The sequence below is a fragment of the Rhipicephalus sanguineus genome, chromosome 1, assembly GCF_013339695.2.
Source record: "Rhipicephalus sanguineus isolate Rsan-2018 chromosome 1, BIME_Rsan_1.4, whole genome shotgun sequence".
Classification (NCBI taxonomy): Eukaryota; Metazoa; Arthropoda; class Arachnida; order Ixodida; family Ixodidae; genus Rhipicephalus; species Rhipicephalus sanguineus.
The window spans coordinates 90,647,194-90,672,628 of NC_051176.1; the positions used below are offsets into that span (position 1 = coordinate 90,647,194).

General features: G+C 44.0%; 1 protein-coding gene across 1 annotated transcript in view; it reads left to right on the forward strand.

The window, feature by feature from the left end:
• Positions 1–25,435, forward strand: part of LOC119393819 (coiled-coil domain-containing protein 6) — a 45,082-nt gene that overhangs the window by 12,460 nt on the left and 7,187 nt on the right. The window contains exons 3-4 of the mRNA XM_037661001.2: positions 9,843–9,986; positions 17,287–17,687. Of these exons, the coding sequence (XP_037516929.1) occupies positions 9,843–9,986; positions 17,287–17,687 (545 nt within the window). The remainder of the gene's footprint in view (positions 1–9,842; positions 9,987–17,286; positions 17,688–25,435) is intronic.

Here is a 25,435-nt window from a genome sequence, read left to right on the forward strand (position 1 = left end):
TTCTCTTGATTTAACTTCATTATGCATTGTATTGCTGCATATGATCACTTTGCTGACGGCACTACCACGTTCGACGAGTCGTTCGTGCCGCTTCGTGCGAGTCATGTGAAAAGTAATTTTTCTTTGCCCAAACTGGACATAACCAAAAATGAACTTGCACTATATTTCTAGCCTGAGATTTCATTCTATTTATGCCAAAACATAGCATCAGTGACTTCAGAATAAATAGATATTTAATTACAACTTAATTAGGATTAGTTGCTATAACACACATAAATGAACATATTATGACATTATTTTTGCTGTAATAGAATATTGAGTGCCTTGCAAAAACGTTGTATCGATTTGACACAGTTACAGACAGTTCTTCATAGGTGGCGTCTGAAAGGGTTAATAAGCAGGTATGGCATCTTGAAATCAAACTTCTTTATCCAAGCTGTTACCCTCGCTGTGCGGCTGGTTTCCACAGCAGCCGAGAGGCGGCGACACAAATCCACTAGTGCACTGTCTTCGCAACAGTATTTTTTTTTTTTTTTTTTTTCAGGCAAGTGCAGCGTCATGTCTCTCCTTAAAATTTAGACAAGTAATTGTGCAGAGTTACATTGAAAGATAACGATAGTCTTATAGGAGCGTTCTGCAAATTTGAGCACGAACAGAGCAGCTATATAAGCACAAAATCTTTCTTTGAATATTTTATGCTAAGTATGCATATTCTTACATAAATACCAGTCTTGGATCGGTTCAAAAGGCGTCCTGTACTTAGGTGTGAAAAGAACACAGTTAATCTCAGTAGTGCTCTAAAATAGGTTTTGCATGATGGTTTTGCAGGACATTGTCACGGTAGCATGCATATCAGTAAAACTAGTATTTTGTTATTATGCCTCAGTAATAGCATAGTTACAAGGTTATGGTAAGCTCAATTCCCTTAAACCGTTGTTACATCCGATTAGACGAAAAGCTTAACTTCAGTTATCCCACTAACGGTGGTTGCTCCAAACTGAGTGACTACCTTGGTTAAGGAACAAACAAAATGGCGGCACCCATTTCGGCGGTCGAAGGCAGATTGGCTCCAATGGAGGCTGAAACGTCTTCCCAAAAACGAGTCAACTGGCCTTTTTCAACAACAGAGACGGTGACACACAAACAGTCCGGCAAAATAAACGATGCACCAAACACAGCAATACGAAACGTATCAAAAATGGATTGTCTTTGCTTTTTCACAGACTGCGAAGTGACTTCACCCATAGTTGAGACCAGCCTTTACTTACAAAACACTTGATGAAATAAGCTTGGGGACCGTAGCTGCAAGCAGGAAGGATTTGGTTTAAATAAAACACATTGTATTTGCCTGCCAGTATACTTATAAAAACTAGCTAAACGTTTATATTTTTAGTTGTGAAACTGAATGTCACGTGACCTGCTTCACTGTTTCAAACTAAGGACAACTTTTCCTGTGTAACATGTGCCAACGGCAGCTGGCACTAACTGTAGCTTACTCTGGTTAACTGAGGTTTGTCATAACTCACGTTAGCAAGCCCATGTAACTAGGATATAAGACAAACTTTATGCCATTTAGAAGAGCACCTTGCTTGACTGAGTGCTATTTTAGGAACTTGGTTACTGGCAGAACGAGAGAGAGATAATAAACATCTTTATTTACAAGGTAGCTTCAGAGAGGTGCCTTTAGTCCAGGACGCCTTGAGCTCAGGCAGCATTCTGGACCCTCAGGAGTCGGGACCAAAGAGTATTGTCACCGTGTGGTGATGTACGGAATTTTCTTGTGCCAATGGCCTTTGGTTTTTGTTCCAAGCTTTGTTTAGGCGTAGTTTTGGCTGTCATGCTGAGCAGTGCTCGCTCATCCACGCATGTGGGCATGTGGCGGTAAGCTTGGTTTCATCTAGCACGTGGTTTCCTCTTGTTTCGCTCGCAAAAAAGTGATGTCTCTCTGGTTAATGCTACCTTAAAAGGCTACCGCTTGATGCTAGCTCGTTTCTTGCTCACGGGCTCACAGGGGTGTGATTTCAGTTGTTCTCGGGCGGGTGCTGGTAGGCAATTTTTTTTAAGGCAATACAGATTTTTTGTAAAAAAAAATGCTATGATAGTCACTCATCTATAGTCTTTGCATGTGAACTCTACGTCAAGGCGGAAATACTTTGCCGCACCTAAGTTACATTGGAATTATTAATAAACAGTTAAAAACTCATTAACTTTTTAATTAGCTTGAAGGCAGTTTATACTGAAGAGTTGTAGAACATGACACTTTATGGCTTACCCATTTTTTAGAAATTCCCCAAAACACACGTAAGTTGAGATAGTAATGGTCGAAAATGAAGGCCCCGTTATCGAAACTGAGGGTGTCGGGCATGCAGGAAATGCCGCTGCTGTGTTATGTCAGACCAGAGCTTCATGTGACAAACATTGAAAAAAAAAAAATATCGCTGCAAAATCTGGTCAGGAAAAATGGAAAGTCGTCTGCAATACACAAGTGGATCGCTTATTCATTGCGTGTGATGTTTCATGCTTATCTGATTCTTTTGCGCTGTATCCAAGAAAACCGCAATTTCCACTTTTTCTTTTCATTGTAAAACGTGTACTAGGGGCACCCACTGTGGCGCTTCTTGCAGACAAGCGGAAGAGTTCTTTGTGCTTATATAGAGTTTAAGAAGGAAACAGGTAAGCACTACATGCCAAATGCAAAGAATAAGCAGTGCAGTTGTGTATTGCTGTTTTTCCTATTTTTGAACTATTCTTTCAGCATAAGACTTACACATGGACAAAAAGAGACAGACAATATCTCTTTTTTCATTCACATGTAGCCTGTCAAGGATAACCCACCAACTAGCCTAAGCCTTTACCTTGCTGTGCTGCTGCAGCTCATTTTAATAAAGATACATTTGTGCAGTGAAGCTTGCCTGATTGCAGTACTTTTTGGAACTGTGCCTTTCCATTCAAATTTAACAGATGGGTTTTCATTGGTAATGTCTCATCTGTTTGCACAAGTAAAATGAAAGGTTTTTGTTGCAATTTTTAACCAGCCTTAAAAGATAACATGGATCATTTCTACTTTCATTTACTTCTGAAAATATGAATCCTATATTATGTTTTTCGTCCTTTTTTTATAAAACTTATACACATTTTCTCATAAAAGCATGTTGAGAACATGGTACATTTTTACCTTTAAAGTTTTGAAAGGCATGTGTTGATTACCAGTTGTGAGCAAAGTACTAATAGCACTTGAGTGTGCACACTGGAACTGAGTGCTTTCCTTGGGCCTTGCCAAGCCATATTGTGTAGGCTTGGCTAACTGTTGTTTACCTAATGTTAATGAAAACCAGCAGATAATGAAGCCAAGGAAGGTGTAGGGGAAGTTAATTGTACTGTGTGTTAAGTGTACTGTAGTAATTGTGATATAGACGTGAAGATAGTAAAGTAGACGAAAAGACAGCTTGCCGCCGGCAGGGACTGAACCTGCAAACTTTGGATTTACCTAGATGGTTGTGGACACGGTGGAAAATTAATGGTCACATTTTATCATTGAGGTTGCACTGAACAGAAGAGCCTAGTGAATAGTGCTGTCCTATATGTGTGCAGGAGGCCAGAGACGAATTCAGGTAGTTGTGCACATCCATGTCAGCTGCGATTTCAGGTTTCTTGTTGCACTGTTTTAAATTTCCCTTCAGGCTTTGTACGGTACCTCATAGCAGTGCTTTTCCAGATGTTCAACTACCATTGTTGTACGCACACATTATATAGAAGCGCAGTTGTGAGCATTTTCCGATCGTTGCGAGTTTGATGGTTCACTTGACTGGCACGTTTTCTTTATCTTGCTGTTGTTTTGAACCTTGCGAGGACATATGATGGCCACTCTACATTCAAACGATAAATGGATTAAACAAAGCCTATATAAAAAGCACATGCAAATAATCGTTCTTCTTCGAGCCAATGTACGCTGCAGCTCCCGTTGTACGTAACCGTGATGGCTGTATGGCAAGTAGCGGCAATTATTTGGTACAAAAGCTAGCCTAGAAATGCAATGTTAAACAGGCAGTTACAAGCATGTGAGAAGGGTCACCTCGTGTTTCTCTACCCAGATACATTGTAAAGCGTAAAATCATTTTAGTTAGAGTGGCTTTGGATCAAACATCTTGCATTAAATAATGAAATCAAATTCTGTGTGTGTCTGCAGATTATGAAAAGGCTGTCACGGTTGCCATAAGACAAATAGGAAAAAGATATATGCTTCTAAAAAGCTTTTCATCAGTGTTCCGATCGGAGACCGATAAAGATCGGTTTATGATCGAAACGTTCACGAATAAATGGCTTTTTAAAAGCGTATATCTTTTCACATATATACTGGCTATCCGAGCTAACTTGGACCAAGACTAAAAAAAAAAGAAACACTTGCGCTATATGAAATTTCTACCTGTTGATAGTCATGTGTACATACAACCTGTATTTTTTCATGACTAAATGCAACTTAATTTATTAACTGTAATTGGGCAACTTTGTTCTTGCTCGAATCGGTAGAATATTAACTTCATATTGTACGTCGCCTCAAATAACCCCAGAATCGAGCATTTATTTTTTGCTGAAGTCTGCCTAGTTGTTTTTTTCCCCAGAAAGGAAGACACAAACGTGCGAAACCCGCAGATTTCAGCAAAAAAAAAAAAAAAATGCTTGATTGTGGGGTTACCGTATACACTCGACTAAGGGCCGCTCCCCCAAACTTGGCAGTCCAAACTTAAAAAAAAAAAGAAAATGCCAGCAAATGGCAGCGTCGTCACGTCTCGCGTACGGCGCATTTCGCGGGAGCCACCAGATGGCAATAGCTGTCTTGCACCTTCGTCACGTGGTGCTGTGAGCTCCGGGTGCGCGGCACTATATGGGAGATCTTGACGCTTTTCTCGCCGGCGCCATTGATCCTTTGTGCCGATGAAGACATCTAGCGAGGATGTCTGCAGCTAGACGCCAGATATCCCATCATTAGGTATATATGGCACGATTAAATAGGTTTTTTCATACGTGGATCGAAAATCTGAACAAAAATTTCCACTTCCATGGAAGGGCCGCACCCCATCAAAATTGCGGGAAAAAAGTGTGCCCTTACACGAGTGTACGTGGTATTTGGGGCGAGGTACAACATAGTTATTTTACTATTTGAGCAAGAATAAAAAGTTGGCTAATTAAAGTTAATTATTTATTAGCACTTAGTCATGAAAGAAATATAGGTTGTATGTACACACGACTACCACGAATACGAACTTTCCTAGAGCGCAGGGTTCTTAACAAAATTTTAGTCCAAGTTAGCTGGAATAGCCGGTATGTACATATATACCGGTTGTCCCACCTTTCTTGTGCCAAGGGGTTGAAAAATACAATATTAGAGGCAGGCAAGTGAAATCAGTTGCATATTGCTGGCAGCCACCTTGTGCACTACAATTTTTTTTGTAAATAATTTTTTTATTTAGGATTATCAAACTAAATTGCTGAATATTGACTTCAGGCGCTCGCTACAACTTGCACCGTCACGCACGCCAATTGGCTGACGCGGGCCAAGGAACCACCGCCAACTTATCGGCCTACTGCTTCGATGGAGCCAGCATGCCGCGGCTGCAGCTGATTACGTTTGCTTAAACCACGGCTGAGAGCAGCATGATCGCGGCGCGCGGATGTGTTAGTCAGGTGCTTTTTTTTTTTTTTCTTTTAGGGACGTAGCTCCTTTTAGTCTAACCTTGTCCCATGTCAGGCGTAACCGCGGCAGTATCTCCCGAACAGTATAATAGATGGCGCTGTCCCATAGAGATGCATGCAAACTGCAGTTGGGTGACGATATACTAGATGGCGCTGTCCCATAGAGATAGAATAAATAAATTAAAAAAAATAAAACACTGAAAATATAAAAAATAAAAAATAAAATAAAAATAGACAAATAAAAAAGAAGGAAAAACTGAAAAAGGAAAAATAATCAAAGCGGCGTATCGCTTTGATTACTGCTGGGCGAAACCACTGAACATTTCACGGTGTACACATGATTGCTTCAGGAAAAATAATCAAAGCGGCGTATCACTTTGATTACTGCTGGGCGAAACCACTGAACATTTCACGGTGTACACATGATTGCTTCAGGAGCTTCACCCAAGCTCTTCATCATTCACCTGTGGATATGCTGTAATTTTTTTTGTATTTCACAGGCTTTCTTTGCAGCTTGGAAAAAATGGTACACGTGAGACTTCCTTTATCGCAAATAATGCAGTGGCGGTTTCTGAAGACGCTCTCGAACTTTGCAAAGCACATTTCTTGCCTAAAGTCAATATTTAGCAATTTAGTTTTATAATCCTAATTAACAAATGAATTACAAACAAAAAATTTGTCTGTAGCACGCAAGGTGGCTGTCAGCAATATGCAGCTGATTTCACTCGCCTGCATTTGCATTTTTACCTCCTTGGCACAAGTTAGCTGGGACACCCTGTACACTCACACACAGACACACACACTGTTCTCTAGAGGTAGCAGCGCCATACAAAGCAAAAGAAAAATATAGTAATTGGGTGGGGGTGTTTTTGCACGCAATGTTCACACCAGGCTCCTCCCTGGGGAGTGCTTTAAGGGGAGATGCGGGTCGAAAAACTCGAGTTTTCTAAAAAATTATCGATTTTTTGTTTTCGCCTGTTTTGTTAAGATTAGTACCTCTACTGTTCTGAAAAAAAAATCAATGTCGAGACTCAACTGGAAATGCTTTAAAATTGCGTCTAAAGAGCACTAGGTGGCTGTCAAAAGGCCGAAAGTGTGTCATCTTCGAGCACCTTGCCGCTGATAATGCACCGCCGCTCACCATTGTCGACCGCATGAGGCGAAGAGCCGAGCCTCACTCTTCAAATAACAACAGTTTCCCGCGCTGCTGCAGCGCAAGAAATAATAGAGAAGCACGCTTTTGCCGCCTTCTTCGAGCGCCGCGACTGGCTTTAAAACACGTGGTACGGATCGGGAGCCGCCATTGGCCGCTACTTGCAGGATCCATGTCTCGTCGAGCAGCGCAGCTGAACAACGCTTTTCTCGAGTGCTTATCCGTTATGGATGAAGAAAGCCGTAGGAAGCGTGGTCACCGGCCTGTGAAGTTTCACGCGACGCACAAATTTCGAGGACGCCGGCGCAAATCAAAGCCGAACACTCAAACCACGAAAAGATCGTCTGCTGCCGCAAGGCGTAGTGGCAGTGACGCCGATGCGTCCGACGAGTTTGCCGCGGCATTAGAATATGTGAGTGCCTCCCAGAAAAAGATCGGACTCTTCGAAGACGAAGAAAAATCGCAGGACGACGAGTCTTCGTTGATTGCTGATATGACAGCATTGAACATGTTGGTTTAATCGAGGGCACTCCAGTTTTGAACGTGTTCTGGAAGAGCTTGGCGTGCTCCTGTCTCATGATCTGGTTGCTCTTGGCACATCACGGGACAGCACACGCCAGAAAAAAATGTCTCAAAAACTAACAGGAGAAGCAAGGGCCCGTCGGCGTGCGCTAAAGAAAAAATCTCTTGTCGAGGAGTCAGCTCGAAAGAGCCGTGAGGGCCAAACCTATGGTGCTGGCGCATTTTAATGGCAGTGGCCACTACAAGGAGGATTGTTCTTTCTTGTGTACAAATTTCGTTGCATTCAATGACATCTTTGATAAATAAACATGCAATTTTGACTTTAAAACTCGTTTTTCTCAAAACACAAATTTTGCCATTTTTGTCAATGTGCCCCTCCTTTTTCGGGTACTTCTGGTGCTCAGATCTGCATGAAATTTTTCTCAAAGTTTTTCCAGAGTACGAGAAATGCAATTATCTTGTTTAAGTTTCGATATTCTTATTATAAAATAAAAAAAAGTTATGTAAGCTTTCACTAGGGTAGGAGAAATATGAACTTCCAACGTTAAAATTTTTCACGTCTAGTACATATTTTGTATGGACTTCCTAATTAGTTATTTGCATTCTGCACTTTATTTGAAACATTATGAACTATCAATTGTAAAAAATTATTGAAGTTTAGGTCTGAAAAGAGGGGGGGGGGGGCAAAATGCTTCAGTTTTTCACTTTGTCATGTTGCAGAACTAAAAGTATGCAACTTGCAAGAAAACTAATTATATATTTGAAATCAGCATAAAAAGTTCTATAAGCAGCTCAAGTTTCATTGCTCTAGGGTGAATATTAAAGAAAAAGTGTCTTCGAGTAGCATCTCCCCTTAAGCGGTACCACACAGCTTCAAGGTACTGCTGAAAGACTGGAATAAAAGAGAACGAAGAAAAAAGAATTTGCTCTCTGTGCATATGCAAGGGTGTCATTGTGTGGCACATAAAACTAGCTAAAATGTTTTAGTGTGGAGTGGTGGTATCGTAGGTGGAAGTTTAGGGTTTCAAAGGGTTAAACGGCTTGCATAATTCAGAGTGATGTGTTACTTACCTATTTTGTCTGCTTTCAATGTCCCTGAAGATGCAGTTAACAAAGTTATGATGTTGTTTATTGCTACGTTGCAGTTGTAAATGGAACGTTTCAAACTCAGTTTCTAGGGTTTTTTTATTATTATTATTATTATTACCTAAATTTTTTTCTGTAACGAAAAGATTTTTACTTGTTTTTGAATTCCATAAACACCTCAATTTACTTTTGTTAATGCCAAGAAAATATGATTACTCCATAAGAGCTCTTGATGTACACCTTGTAAGGTGATCAATGTTATGCTTATTATTATAGAAACTAGAGCTGTGCATGGGCCGCATTTCCGAACCCGTGCCTGGCCCCGGGCTTGCTAACAGCGTCGAAGCCCCGCCCGAGCCCGACTCTTAAGGGTTGTGAGCACACCCGGCGCGGCCCGACGTACAAAAACAAAAGCCCGGGCCCGTCCCAGTGCGGCCCGACATTATGAAGGTTTGCCACGGAGACGATACATCGTTTTCCAATAATGTAGCATTTTATTCAATATATAAAACATAAGCAAATGATACTGACAGTCACTGTGTACACAGATTACAAGTTGTCGTGTAAAAATAACAGGCTGTCCAATAATTCGGGCTTCAGCGAAGTGCTGCGCTGCTGTGTCAGATATCCCACAGAACTGAAGTTCCATTCACTGCTCGCACTGGAATTATTGCGTTTCTCCCCTACCTTCTCCCCTTGCGTTTAAAGTGGCTAAAGGAAAGGAGAGCTGAGAAAGGGGGTGGGGGCAGTCGTAGAGAATGTGCTACGTGCGGGAAAAGAATTCCGGCACGTCTATATTTTGGGCTTGATTAGGCCTTTACACCTTGCCCGGCCCGCCAGATAAAAAACAAAGCCCGAGCTCAACCCGGGCCCGAGATGAGAAGACGTCAGCCTACCCAAGCCCAGCCCGCAGGCCGGGCTCAGGCTTTCGGGCTACCCGGAGCCCATGCACACCTCTAATAGAAACTGCTGTTCAGGGCAGTAACACTCGGCCAGCTTTGGTTTTGTTGGGTGTCCAATCTCCTGTATCTCTCTCAATGCTGCATGTGCGGCATAGTTAATTGCCTTATCATGAGGGGTATTCTGTGTTTGCATGAGAATTATTGGGCTCTTCTTAGCTAGACACCTGAGATATCTAACTGAATAATGTAAGTGGATTGATAGTGCTGGAAACCGGGTACTGTTCATGAATGCATGGTGTTTGCTGGCGGTTCTTGCCATACTCATCTAGCATGCATGTAGCTTCAGTTGTGAAGGGTGTGCTTGAGCAGTACATCTAGTATCTGTTGTGTGCGTCTGTGTTTCAACACTACTCTGACCTCAGTTGTTTGTGTTTCCTTATTGCATTTCTAGTAAACTGAATAACGTAGTAGCTCCCATTGTTTTGCAGCTTCGTCAGGAGAAGGTTCAGCTGGAGCAGAGCTTGGAGCAGGAACAAGAGGCGCTTGTGAATAAGTTGATGCGAAAGATAGAACGTCTAGAAGCGCAGACGTTGGCCAAGCAAGCTAACTTGGAGCAGTTGCGCCGAGAAAAGGTGACCTGTCCTGCAATGCCTCTTTCTAAATCTCTTTCATATTGTCAGTGTTTGCCTTTCAACAAGTATTCATTGGGAATCCCCCAAACACACACCTACTTTCTGCCGTGATATAATCTTTTAGTATGCATGAGCAACTTGATATAGAATGTGGAAGAAAGTGAAAGAAGAAAAGCAAACCATGCTATTACACAACAGACTGCAGATGTGCATATTGTACTTAAAAAGGCCATGTGCTTTCCAGAGAGAAGTGAAATGAGATGTCAAAGCAACAGTGTACCTTCTGCCGTCATATTCTGCGATTGTGACACTTTTGCAAACGTTTATTCCCCCCATCTCCGTTATTTTCCTACATCTGGTTTTGATGGCACTGTCCAGCCTGCTTATCTCTATAGTTTTGTGCTTTATTAGCCAAATTTGTTTTGTATGTGGATAACAGTCTCGGTTCTCTGCTTGTGGAAACCTGTTAAGACCTGTACACTCTGGCGGGTCAGGAGATGCTCCTCATACGAAAGCATGCTGCCTAGAACTTAAGTTATCAATCCAACATCCATAAAACAGGTGTGCCTTGCTGGCTCGATAAAAACGAATGTGCGGCAGTCACATTTATACGCGGGTTGTGGGTAGAGACATTTCACAGCAAACACATTCGCATTTATACTGAGGGATCGGGAGAGAAATTGTCGGGATCTTGTGTCTAGTAGTGCTTCTGCTTGCCTGAAAGCATGAACGGCAGCAGATACTGAACAAGGGAGTCAAAGAAAGTGAAATGAAAGAAGCTCCCTGACAGAACAAAGGTACAATGCAACACCTCATTTGAGGACATAACAAATGCCAGGACCCACAAGTAGTCATTACACAGCACTTTTTTTGTCTCTGCTAGGTGGGTATCACTATGATGAACTTATCTCTTGTACAGCTCTAGGACTCTGTTTTTCAGTATCAAAAAGAAAGTCAACATGCAAGCATTTTACCAGGAGCACACACAATAAATGTGGCATTAAACCATATTAACGGGAAAAAAAAAAAACCCTGCCACGGTAGGCTAATGGTAATGGTGCTTGACTGCTGACCTGAAGGTTGCGTGATGGAGTCCCAGCCGCCGCAGCCAAATTTCGGTGGAGGCGAAATGCTAGAGGCCCATATACTTAGGTCTAGGTGCACATTAAGGAACACCAAATAGTTAGACTTTCCGGAGGCCTCCTGCTATGGCGTCCCTCATGATCATGTCGTGGTTTTGGGACGTAAAACCCTAACAATCATTATATGAGGAAAGCAAAAAGATTAACAAATCTGTAGTCTTCACACATTCTGTGAGTGTAAGAGCACAAGTACTGCAACCAGGAAAGCCACACAATAACCCTGTTCTTATTGCCCCTGATTTAAAAAACTTGCGCAGCTCAAAGATATCAAGTCGTTACCGTAGGTTGGCTCCTCGGGCATTTTGAAATACCGGGAAGTGAAAACACTAATGTGGAGGCAGCACAGGGTGCATATAAACAGGGAATCAAAATGCGGCAAGTACTGTGATGTCGCAATAAAGGGTGTGTGCGTTCTTGACTTCGCCAGCTTTGGTGCAATGACTGATAGCAAATTACAGACTGTACAACCATGGCCCTAGGTTAGAACTTTTTCGAAGTCCTGAAAGACACAATGGAGTTATCCCGTCTCTGTTGCGAATAGAATACATGTATATTACGAATGGTGATCTGTTTGACCAGGTTGAAAGTCGCCAATGCCTGTAAGATTTGCAGAGCCCTTTATTGTACTACATACAGGGTGGGTTATTATTTTTTTTTTAATACAGATTTTTTATAAATATGCGATGACAGTCAGTCACCTGTTGTTCTCACACATGAACTCTACGTCGAGGGGGAAATACTTTGCCACACCTAAAGCTATTGAAATGACTCATTCCAAAAACTTAACTTGAGGGCAGTTTATATGGAGAAGTTGCAGGAGGTAACGATCTTTCACTGTATAGCGTAAAACTCAGGGGGCAGCCACTGCGGTGCTTCTTGCAGACAAGCGATAGAGTTCTTTGCATCTATTTAGAGTTTTAAGAAACAGATAAGCAGTATGCACGCAAAGTGGTTGCTTGTGTATTAGACACACCCTGCCGTTTTTTCTGGACATATTCTGCTGTGACGCGCCTCATTTCAAAGTGTATCACAGGAACTTCCAGTCTGACGAAACACATTGGCCACATTTCCTGCATGCCCGTTGTGCTCGGTTTTGATATCACCTGGATTGGGACCTTCACTTTCAATGATTAATATTTACATGGTTTTTATGGGATTTCTAAGAAATGAGTATGCCGTAAATTGTCACATCCTACAACTTTTCCTTATAAACAACTGCCCTAAAGTTAAACTTTAAAAGATTAAGTAACGAATTTTTGTTAATTCTTCATTTTAGTTATTTTTAAATACAGCAATGCATTAATAAAAAAAAAACACCCGTTGTAATGTTATGTTGCCCAGACACAGAAAGTCAGCAAAGACGTAGAATACGCTTGCACACTGCAGGGATGCAACAGCTGCGCCAATTGCGCCAATTTGATACAATTCCTTATTTTTGCGCCAAGCTGAGCTAAAACAGTGAAATTGGTTAAAATTGCGCCACACTGCGCCAAAATGCCCAACCAGCTTAAAATTTTCTGTTGCGCAAATTTGAGCCAGAAATGGAGGCCACATTGGTCATCTGCAGTGTGGGCATCGTCATCCAATACAGACGTTCAAGGTCATGCTCGTTCAAGACGGCCGGGTCGTTTCCTCTATGCTTTGATGGCAGGCTTCCCAAGCGGAGTGGTGTTATCGCATACGCCCTCCGAGCGACGGAGATGGGCTGGCTCGTTTGATAGTATCTGCTTCAGCCGCGTTCGTTGCCCTTCGCGCGCTTTTACCCGCAGTAGAACATAATACGCACAGGGATATGTTATCAATTTGGACTTTATACGGGAGATGACGGCAAAAACTCGTCGAGAGTGTCCATATAGTTGCTATCGCTCAAATTTCCTGATGCTTGTTTTATTGCGTGCAGAACGCTTTTTACGCCACTTTTGCCGCAGTACACTGGTGTCCTGCGAAAAAGCATACTGAGATTTAGAAGGGGCTATTAGGGTACTAGCTGTCGGGGACACAGAACATTTTGTTCCTTAATTAAATTACTCATTTGTGCACGCGCCGTGTAATTACGAGTACTAGTATGTTCGCTGACGTCTACAAAATTATTGGCAATCATTTGGAGCTGCTGTGTATGGCGTTTCTGCGGCCTTGAGAAAAATAGACAAGCGTATGCCAGTTTTCTTTTTTCACTAGTTCCTGCTTTACGAATGATGATGATGATGATGATGATGCAAACTTTATTTGGATCCAGAGAAGACGCAGGGGAGACCCCGTGCCACCCGGCTAGTCCCATGTAGGGACCGCCAAGCCGAGCTTGGCAGCCCGTTCGCGGGCATTCTACCGTTTGCTTTACGAATCTCCCAAATTTCCAGGTTGCCAGGTTCGTAGGTCCACATCAGCATTTCCAGTGCCTGTCGAATTATTCGACAGGTCCTGCAAATGCTCATGTGTACTTGGTCATTGTTCAAACTGTGGGGTGGCTCAACACACTGCTTATATTGAAATAGCAGTGTTCACGTGCACTGTGCACGAATTAGCTGGTGTTGAATGGTTTTTACATATTTTTGTTTTCTTTTCTACTGCTCCAAATTTGGGATTTCGGACTAAAAAATTCAGGCTTTTTTTTTCGTAACCTGCTCCAAATTTGGATTTTTGTGCTTCAAAAGCAACATTTTGCTGCTCCAAAAATTGCTCCAAATCCTATTTCGGCTGTTGCATCCCTGACACTGCTCTGTACCTTTCAGGTGCTGCCTTGTTTTCGCATAACTATCTGTTAAATTTTTTTTTAAATATTGATTTTTTATAGTGCATAATTTTCCAACCTAACCTGCAGCCTTGTGCTGTGCATTGAGGCATAGGTCAGCAGGAATTCTTGCGGGTATTGGCAGAATTGTTACTTTCATAAAGCAAGAGTAAATACATGAGGAGGCCGTACCTCATCGATTCATACTGCTCTCTCATTTTGTATTTCCTGTCATTTTATTCTGATCTGAGAGGCATTAGGTCAGAATAAAATCAAAAGTTATACGTATTGAGTAAGAAACTAGAACATGCATCGCTATATGTAGAACATATTGCATACACCACCTTCATTAGGATTATTCGCAATGTCCACGAACTATAGGTGGCGCGCTGTGCGATTCAAGATGGCACCCGGAGGAGGGTCATCCCGTTTGTTAGCATAGGAACAGATAGGACGTGCGGACGTACAGCCTGTGCCACTTTCACCAGATGAAGTCATGGACTGCACTGAAATGGATATGAGACCAAAATACTTTCCCAGACCATGGAAAGTGCTAAGTGCTCACCACCTAATTATTTGCTGCTATGTGAAAGGTTATATTTCAGCTCCGTTACCGTGCGTCAACGATGCTTTGCGAAATCCTGTGTGTGCTATAGAAAACTGCATGAGCTAGAATCGACGTATAAACTGAACGGCACTCCGAGGGCGTACGTACCGAGCCTGCCTGACAGATTTGCCGCAGTAGTAGGCTGCCAGCGAGTAGTGCCATCGCTACTGTACGGGACCGCATGTTTAACGTGGTGATGGTTAGCAAACATATTATGCTGTCGTCATTACTTGCGCAGTCAGGAACGCAGAGTTACTTCTTCAACGGAACACAAGCATTCAACATCCCATTCAGTAGCGCTTGTGTCATAGCCATGCTCAGACTCTTAACAGTGTGCAATTCACTTCATTCGCATGTTGCAGGTTCGATCAGCACGATCAAAACATGAATATATTGAAAAGAATGCACACATATGCTTTCCCAAGGTAGAAAAATTCGACGTTGCAAAAAATTTGTCGAACAACAATGCTGTTCAGAAGTTACCGCTAAAGTACAGAACAAGTTAGCCGAGAGGCGGGGATTGCGGATGTGACTGCATGCTTCATCGCTCTAACCATATCGCTTTGCTGGCCGAGCTCAAGCGTGTTGGTGGCATGCGGCACTCCATAATATCCAACAATAATTGCGTTACATGCGATGCACAAGAAAAAGTATGCTTTTATTTTGATCTCGCTTAAGGATATTATGCATCAAATGCAATCAAAGTGACTTACCAGCATGAAAGAATAACGCACGAGGGGACATGAAGTGGAACTCTCTCCTCGCTAGTTAGCAGCTAATCGTTCATCGTTGCTGTCACTCTTGGTGCTTTCACAGCCTTCTACGTCCAGTGAAAAATCCTCGTCGTCAAGATGGTTTCTTCCAACTTCCAACATCACTGCTGAAAGCAATCTGAAGAATTTCCTCCGTCAACTTCGACCACTCCGCGTCACCATGTTTATAATTAGAGAGACGTCTGGGCGCGGAGAACATTTTGCCCTCAAACCGGTCAACAAGCAAATCGCATGCAGTGTGCTGCCACCTATGAACAAACATACAAAAACAAGCGGTGCAGCGCTGGCTATGAAATAAACACACTGGTGAAGGATGGCGTTGAGAGCGTTCGCTCCACGCCTTTCGTGGAGCGGACGCGTCTTTGATTGACTGAAACAGCGCTTTTCTGACAAAGGATAGAGGCCCTATTTTAATGTGTCACCAACTTGAGATTGCTCAGTTACAGGAGAGCACATCGCGAGCCCGCGTGACCTCCCGTGTACAATGTTTTGGAATTCGTGCACTACAAAAAACACGAATGCTATATGCAAGTAAAACGAGGTGAGTTTCAGCTGAAAATGTCGGACGATAACATTTAACTAACCTACGTGGCTACAATAAACCTCACGAAGGTGATATGTGTACGCTGTGGGCTATCATTGAAAGCTTGAGCTGCCACGTATTTTCACGAAAACTTCATGTCTCGCTAGAATTAATCAGATTTCTCTGGGGGGGGATTTATTTGTTCAGCGTACCAAAGGAAGGGATCGGTCACGCTGATACAGTGATGCGAGTTAGATCCTCTTGAACTACGTGTAAATAAATATAGTCTGAAGGTATTTTTTCAAATAATGCACAATGAACTTGAAATTGATAAGCTCAAATATTTACACGTTCCAGGCAAAAGAAGCCCTTGAACTAACCACAATTGCATCATAAAACCATACCGAACAAATACTGACACATTTCGATATTCTTTCTTCCCAGATGTCATAGAAATGTGAAACTACCAAACACTATTGTTGTTTTAAAAGATGTCACTGACTTCGAAAATGCTGTTGAGGCGCATTTACGAGAGTGTTCAATTTAATTTTTTCACTGCCAAGGGATGTAAGCGACTTCATGTTCATTGTACATATTTTGAAAAAATGTCACTGAATTTTTAATTGTTTTTGAACTGTTATTTTGAATTCTGAATTGTTATGTAAGGGAATATATGTTTTCATTGTGAAGTGCCAAATATTACGCAACTTTATGTACCTTGTACCTTTTTTATGTATGCAATTATATTGTCCTCTCTGTTATGACGTTCTATGAGGGTTTACAGTATTAATAAATAAAATAAATTATCAATAGATATTTTTTAATTACATATGTGATGTGTTCTTTAAACTTCTTGGTAACCACATAGGCCCTATACTCCTCTTTTAGAGGACTTCTATTACCTGCAGTACTTAAGCTTAATTAAACTAAAATCTATTTTTAATTTCTTCTAACCCCAGTCAACAGTAAATTCAAACTTCGTGGCACTCTTTGGCCTAGATGCCCTGGTGCCATAAGATCAATTATTATTATGGATGCTGAAAAAGAGGCCGAGTTAATAGCAAGTTGTAGAATAGAGTTTGAAAGCTTTATGGTGAGTCGAACACAAGCTGCCACATGTTTGCATTGTCTGGAAGTGCAATGGGTTTTTTAAGTTTGCATTAACATCGCATACCATATTTACTCTCGTGCAGGCCAACCTACCCACGACGTTTTCAATGCCAGAAAGAGATTTTAAAACCTAGCTTTCAGTCGCGTTCGCCCTCCTCTACAGCGTGACTAAAGATTTAGTGAGAGAGAGAATAAGCACCTTCATTTAGAAGGCAGCTTAGGAGAGGCGCGCTTAGTCCATGACGCCTTGAACTCTGGCAGCGCCCTGGGTCCTCACAACCAGCCTTAACTGATCCTCGAGGGCCGTGGGTACTAATCACCTTGAGGTCATTGTTAGCCCCTACATTAATTATGTTGTGTCCAAATCATGCAGATATGGCAAGTTATTGACGTGTGCGGGCTTGTTGTGTATGCCAGGTGGAGCTGGAATGCACACTGGAACAAGAGCAAGAGGCACTGGTGAATCGCCTGTGGAAGCGAATGGACAAGCTGGAGGCAGAGAAGAGGCTGCTACAAGAACGGTTGGAGCAGCCCCCATCAGCGCCACCATCGCCTCGGGAACCCGGCCGTGACACGCCAGCTGCATTGGGGGCGCACGTAGCACGACTGCGTGGGGAGCTGGCACGCCTTAGGGCCCAGCTGCATGACACCCAGCAGGAACACAATGAGAAGGTGGCCCAGTTTGCCCAAGAGGAGCGCCAGATCCGCGAGGAGAACGTGCGCCTGCAGCGCAAACTGCAGCTTGAGATGGACCGCCGCGAGGCTCTCTGCCGCCACCTCTCGGAGTCTGAGTCAAGCTTGGAGATGGACGAGGAAAGGTGCCAGCATTTTTGGATAGAAATTTTCTTGAATATAAGAGCGTTAGAATTGGATGGATAATTCATTGGGATATATCATTTTTTCTGATAGTCTTCATGGGGCATGTCGAAAATGCCTATGTCGTAAACAAACATTGTTGACGGGAAATGTGTGTTTAGTGCACTGACTGTTCACCAAGTGCCACAAAGTCTGACGCTGCGGTTATGGGACCCATTACTATGCTCACTGTTAGGGTCGGGCTTGCATATGATGACCGGTTAATTTTGAATTATTTGGCAAAGGCTAATTTTGGGATTGAAATGATGAAATTTTGTTCTTAAAGAAATGTACGGGGCGCCGGCCAGGACCTTCAGTCGAGATCAAATTAATTTTTAAAAACGAGTTAATGGAAGTCTGCTGCACTGTTCAAGGTCACAGATAACATTATTTGTCCCGATTTTTTTCATTAAAGAAAGCAATGTGAATCCACCAGAAGTTGTGGAGATAGGTTTTGCACGAAGCATACCCTTCGAGGCGACTGGGAAGGGACGCGACGTTCTCCACTTCTCCACTGCCGCGGCGAACAAAGACGCTACGGCCGAGTTCGTCGACTCTCCGTCACGGCGCAGAAAAGGCACTTGAGGCAGGTTGTCAACAAACACGGGTTTATTAACCCAAGATGCAGCATAGTGTTACAATCACGGGCTTGCAGGCCGTAAAGGGAACTCCGCAAGGTCGATCGAGTACGCTTGCCAGCGGCGCTATGACTATCACACAAAGGGCAGCAGTCAAGCACACGAACGAGAAGCCGCCTGCCAGGGCAGCGCGTCAACCTCTTCTGCAGGCCTGAGAGCATCTGACGCGGGCAAGCCCGCGCCAGACAGAAGCGAGCTCAAGGTGAAGGGGGTTGTCACTGGCGGCCAATGAGGACAGGCGTTGCGCAGTGACATGGGCTAGCAGCATGTCCGGAAGCGTGGCTCGTGCGGGGAAGACCAATGCATGGCTCGCACCAAGCAAAAAGCCCTGGCGGCGTAGCCACGGTAGCCATGTCGCCGAATGACTGCGGTTCCCGGTGCTCGAGCCGCGCGAGCCCACCACACGCGCTAACTGGGGAACGAGGCGCCAGAGGGGAGGGTGCGCTCGATTCCCACAAAGTTCATACGTAAATTCATGTTGTCCATAAAAAAGTTGCTTGGAAAAATGCAGTTGTAAGCGGACCGTCTAGCTGTTCTGTATAGATTTGTGGAAATGTTGATGCCAAAGACTAAAGCAGCAATCTTTTAAAGTTACTGCACCGTTCTGTAAGCACCGGGCATATAAATTTCATTAATTTTCACAATATTTCCTGCATTCTCTTTCAGCCTTGCAGACCAAAAAGGTTTGTGGTTGTGTTTTCCTTGAGCACCCAGCAATTACAGTAGAACTTCGTTGATACGTTACCGAAAAAAAAAGTGAAAAATAAACGTATTATCCAGGGATGCAACAGCTGCGCCAATTGCGCCAATTTGATACAATTCGTTATTTTTTGCGCCAAGCTGAGCCAAAACCGTGAAATTTGTTAAAATTGCGCCACGCTGCGCCAAAATGCCTGACCAGCTTAAATTTTTCTCAGTTGCGGAAATTTGAGCGAGAAATGGAGGCCGCGTTGATCATCTGCAGTGTGGGCATCGTCGTCCAATACAGACGCGCCGACCCTAACCCCCGCGAAAGAAAAGAAAAGTCAGTTTCACCGCAAGGTCGAAGCAATGAATGTGATAGCAACAAATTGTAATGTTATACGAAGTGAGGCTGGCAGCAAACTCTTTTGTATCCGATCTCTCGTAACTCTACAAAACGTTGGTGTAAGAGAATATGGCCGCTCCAGGGAAAGATGCTCTTTGTGCACAGTGTCTTCGCATTGAGAGCGCAGCACGTAGCAGGATGTACGAGCCGCCCGCTGATGGCTGCCGAGATAGCGCGCGCACCCTCGCTCCCGACCGCGCCCTTAGTATCAAAGTTCAAAGTTGCTGCTCGAGCGACAGCCCCCCCCCCCCCCCGCCTCCCTCTCGCGTCTTTTCATGCTAGTTCAAGACTGGCGGGGCGTTTCCTCTATGCTTCGATGGCAGGCTTCCCGAGCGGAGTGGTGTTATCGTATGCGCCCTCCGAGCGACGGAGATGGGCTGGCTTGTTTGATATCTGCTTCAGCCGTGTTCGTCACCCGCACTCGCGCGCTTTTACCCGCGGTGGAACATACTATGCACAGGGATATGTTATCAATTTGGACTTTATACGGGAGATGACGGCAAAAACTCGTCGAGAGTATCCGTATAGTTGCTATCGCATTAGAAAAGGACAGTAGTTCTCAAATTTCCTGATGCTTGTTTTATTGCATGCAGAACGCTTTTTAAGCCACTTTTGCCGCAGTACACTGGTATCCTGCGGAAAAGCATAGTAAGATTTAGAAGGGGCTATTAGTACTATACTCGGGGACAACTTTCTGTGGCAATGGAAGGAAAGCTACAGAGCCGCAATGCACGTATCCTACCGCTAATGAATGTAGTCCCACAATTGCGTCCGTATTTTCTGCCTGAGATATATAAAATACTCCTTCATTTTCTACATTTAGCTTTTTGAGACGGAACGCAGCGCACACAAGCGAGATATTTGTATTTCTTTTACTTTATACGTTGTTACTTTGCGTTTTTGCGTGCTTGAAAAAGTCGCACCTTTTACCCGTACCTTAGATTCTAAGCAGCATTTGCGTCGAAATGCAACGCTAGCCATCACTTTCCACGGCGTTACGAGATGCGTGCCAAACCGGACTACTTCGCGTAGCAGTACATGTGCAGACGCTCCGCCCCCGTAGCTTTCCCTTCATTGCCACAAAAAGTTGTCCCCGAGTATAGCTGTCAGGGACACAGCACATTGTGTTCCTTAATTACTAACTCGTGCACGCACCGCGTAATTAAGAGTACTAGTATGATTGCTGACGTCTAAAAAATTATTGGCAATCATTTGGAGCTGCTGTCTATGGAGTTACTGCGGCCTTGAGAAACAATAGACAAAGGCGTATGCCAGTTTTCTTTTTTCACTACCCCCACTTGCTCCTGCTTTACGAATCTCCCAAATTTCCTGGCTGCCAGGATCACAGGTCCACATTAGCATTTCCAGTGCCTGTCGAAATATTTGATAGGTCCTGCAAGTGCTAATGTGGACTTAGTCATTGTTCGCACTGTGGGGTGGCTCACACACTGCTTTTATTGAAATAGCAGTGTTCACGTGCACTGTGCACGAACTAGCTGATGTTGAATGGTTTTAACATATTTTTGTTTTCTTTTGTAAAAGTAAGCCTTCTTTGTTATACTGCTCTAAATTTGGGATTTCGGGCTAAAAAAATTCAGGTTTTTTTCGTAACCTGCTCCAAATTTGGATTTTTGTGCTCCAAAAGCAACATTTTGCTGCTCCGAAAATTGCTCCAAATCCTGTTTTGTCTGTTGCATCCCTAATTATCCGGTAAAAAGTACGATCCGAATCCAGTAAAAATCAAAGCTGACCAGCTCATATTGAAGTGCGAGAGCAAAAAAAAAAACATTTATTTCTTAAAAAACAAAAAACAAAAAAAAAACATAGTGGTCCTTTTCGATTTTCGAACTTCTGGCAGCCAGAGGTCAGCCACTACTGGTCACGCGTTTCGAGAGAACCTGAAGATGCCCGAAGATTGCAAAATCGAACGCTGGGACAGCCAGCATGAACATAAAGAAATGCTACCGCTGCGGCAGCAAACGAAACTTTGTGTCTTGTGAGCATCGGTTCTTTCTGCATTGCCACTTGGAAATATGGGGCTAGGTTTGCCAAAAAGCTGCAGTGATATATTTGAGCATACGCATTTGGGCTATGATCACGTTCGTATTTGCAAGATTACATGCGACTTGCCTCGTCCATGAGCAAAAGTGCAGCGCCACTAATGGCTTAACAAGCTCAACTCTGCGCAGTGCATGTAACAATCACTGTACAAGACGATGCGAAATCTGCATAAGTGATAGTGTCCCTGAAAGCTGTACTATGTCTCGTGCATTGCATGATCACTTCGGGTTCTGTGGGGCGAAAGGGGCGCTGCGGTGAATCCTTGCCCCCCCCCCCCCTTCCCCCCAAATGGAGGACCCTGCTCACGTCTAAGGGGTGATGAACCACTTCTCCAAGTAAGGATCTAATGACCTCACTATCTGAGTTTACTGCCTCCCGAATAGATTGCCACAAAAATTTCTCAAATCCGTCAAGAACGAGCATGGTTAAAGGACCCCTGACACCAAAATTGAAACCTCGAGATCTTTGTGTTGTTTGACTTTCCTGTATACGGGGGCACATCTGACCGATTATTAGTGACGAACGTTGCCTTTAAGATATCTTAATTTGGTTTTAAAGTAAGCGAGAGTGCTCACTTGAGTTGGCTGCACCTTGCGACATCCTGGTATGACGTAGAGGCCCCGTGTGACGTTCCACGAGTAAAGCAAGTATTGTGGACGTCACAGAAGGTTTGCGGGGCGCACGTGCACCTATTGTTCCTCACCCCTCTGGCTCTGTTGTCGGGCTGCTCTCGGGGTAGTTTTCGTGATCTTTGACGCTCCCCCGCATGGGGCGCCAGTTTCTTGTGGTTTTTAGGCGGGCGTTTTGAAGTGATGCTAAAATGGTCACAATTAACTACGCTCTAATTAGTTGTATGATACGCTAGAGCATTTACGATTTAATTTAGAGATTACCAGACACAAAGCTACAAATTACAGCAAAAAAGTCACCAACAAAAATTTCGCTGTCAGGGGTCCTTTAAGGGGGTTTGGAACATGCTCTCAGCGCTTTCTCTCTTTTCTCGTCCCATCAAGCTCACTGGAAGCTACACAGGGAGGGATGGCACGGAAGAAAGAAGTTACGTCAGCGCGTGTCGTGAAACGCGATCGTTCTCCCGCTGTGATTCGCATGGGCGAGTGTGGCTACCGTGTAAAGTTAGCAGACTGAGGAGTGTGGCGCCGACAAGTGGCGGCATACCGTGGCAAGAAGCGCATCTGATCTGAACGCCGCTCTCGATTTATGTCGGCTAACAGCCAATGAGGATGCTATGTCTTTTGCGACGCGGAGAAGCAGATACGCGACGTCAACCAGCAGGTGCTCCGCCCACCAAGAAGAGTGAGGACTGGCCTCTGTTTGAAAAGAGGGCACCTGAGAAGAAAGCAACTTCGAGCTCCGCTTGCAGCCTTTATGCGGCGCGCATGACTGCAATATTTGGCTGAGCAGTTCATAGCAGTGTCAGCTTTCCGCAGGACTCGTTTCTTCAGCAAGCCCAAGGGGTGCTTCACGACCCCTTTAACTAGAGACATACGGGGGTATGTTTGCCACCGCTCATAATCTCACCATCTCACATGGCGAAATGGGCTTTAGAAGATAATTCCAAGCTATAGGCTTGCAGTATTCCAAATAAATAAAAAAAAAAGGTGAAGTCCCCAAGTGCCCGCATCGCAATCCGTCGAGTCCTCGCAAAGATGGCGACAAGTGCGCATAGTCCATTTTTGGCACGTGCTAGCCAGAAACTTTCCACTGTGCCGCCCAGTTGGTGAAGCAAACCGAAACGAATGCGCTCTGGGAGAAAAGTGTGTAGGAAATGGCGTCTTATGCACTGGGCACAATGGCGGTGTTGCTATAGTTACGTGGTGCGGCGTGTTGTGTAGCCGCAGCGGCATGTGTGCCTCCGTAGCTCGAGTGCTGAACCATGGTGGACTGGAGGTGTTCATCAGCATTGTTCTTCAGGCTGTTGTTGTAGCCATGGGGTCCGAACAAAAGTGTGTGGAATGAGTGCTCATCTACGTACTGTGCTACGGATAAAGGATTTGCAGTGCTCAGCGAAATCATGCAAAGTTGCCATCACAGAATGAAACCACTGTGCTACAGAAAGATATTTTTTTGAAAGCCGTTCGAAGATTTTGACGGCCACCGCGGCCGCCTGCCTTCGGGTCTGTTTGTGGTTGACTGAGAGCTGAGGCAATGGCTGAGGGTGCGATCGAGCAATTTGGAGAAGACACGGAGGGGACAACTGAGCAAAGCAGAAAAGGCGCGGAGTGTCATAATTAGGCACTGTGGAGAAGCCGCCATCACCGCACGGCGACGGCCTGCCACTTAGCCTTCACAAGTACACGAGAGGGTTACTGAAATACAACAAAGACGCGTACCATTGAGGGAGAATTTAAGACAGAACAGAAAAGGACGCCCTTTTCTGCCCTTTTCTGTTCTGTCTTAAACTCTTCCTCGACGGTATGAGTCTCTTTTGTATTTCAGTAAGCATGTACCAACTAGCCGAACAACAAGTTTTACTAAGCTAGGGGTCTTTTTGCACATTTGAATGAGAGTTTTTGGCGGCAGAACTTATCATACAACATTGCTGCTGAATTATCGTATTTTCCGGGAACGTACTAACCGGAACATATTAACACATAGCTCTGTTTGGGTATTTTTAGTTTTCACGACTGCGAGCTTAGGAGCTGGGAAATTGTACTAAGTGGGAACGTATCAGCGAGGTTCTGCCATACAGCTGCTGCCATTTCACGATGCAGTCTGTCAAATATTATTCCTTCAGCAGTCGTGGATGCTATGTGGTTAAGTAAACTAGTATTTTTGTGAATGTTATGATTGCTGCATTTTTAATTCCAGGCCAGATACTTAAATGTTTGGAGGTGTAAATTTTATTCATTTTAGTTAATCTAAGCACCAGTTTTAATTTTTATGAAGTGCTAATATTTTATAAGATTGATCTATCACTCAGTTTTTTTATATGTCTTTTCACGTATCACTATCACTGGACTTTGTTATTTTGACTCCTGTTACATTTTTTTTTGTTAATTAGGTCCTGTCTGGTACCAATAAGTTTCTATGTGCCAAAACATGAATTGTTTTGTTCTAGGAATAATTGGCGCTCACTGAATAATTCGAACTTGCCTGGTGAGCATGTAAGTGCCCGATCCTGAGGATGACCCCATTTAGTACCCCACTTACTGCAGCTTTTGTCGTAGTGCCTCTAATGGTGCATTCAGACGACGGACCGAATCCCGATGTGGCGGGACGGACGGCGTGTCACATGACCTCACATCAGCGATTCCCCTCGTCCGTGACTCGTCTGCGTGGCTCGCGGACGGATGACCCCAACCTGTTTTTCACATCGGGATTCTGGCGGCGGAACACCGCAGCTTTAGCTGACAAACAGGCTGGCAACCAGTACACTTTTCTTCTGCTCGGGCCCTACGGCCGTCCTCGCGGTTGATTTCAGCTAGTTCAGTTTATTTCTGGGGCCGTAGGCTAAGGCGATCACCTTTGAGATGTATATCTCTTTTAATGCGCGCTGGACTGGCAGGTTCGAGAGCAGCGGTTAAGTTGTCGCTTTAATTGCACACGCACACGCATTGCACACGCAGGGTTCTTCAGCAGGCAAAGTGGCGCTGTTGCCGAAAGCGGTTGTCTCAGAACACGCCCCACGTTTGAACACTGATTTTAAGGTCAAGATGCGAACAGAGAGAAAGAAACATATTGTGCAGCAGTGCAATGTGCACTGTCGGTACCTGTTATCCGGAAAAAAAAAAAAAAAAAACCCTGCCGATATTGGCGCATCACTGTATCCTCCTTTCGTATGCGGGGCCCCACGCGTGACAGCAGCGAGGTCACTCTCCAGCAGCTCTCTGTAAAGCAGATTTTTCTTTTCATTCGGCCATTCCGCCAACAACACCGATTTCACCGAAACGAATTGTAGTCCTCG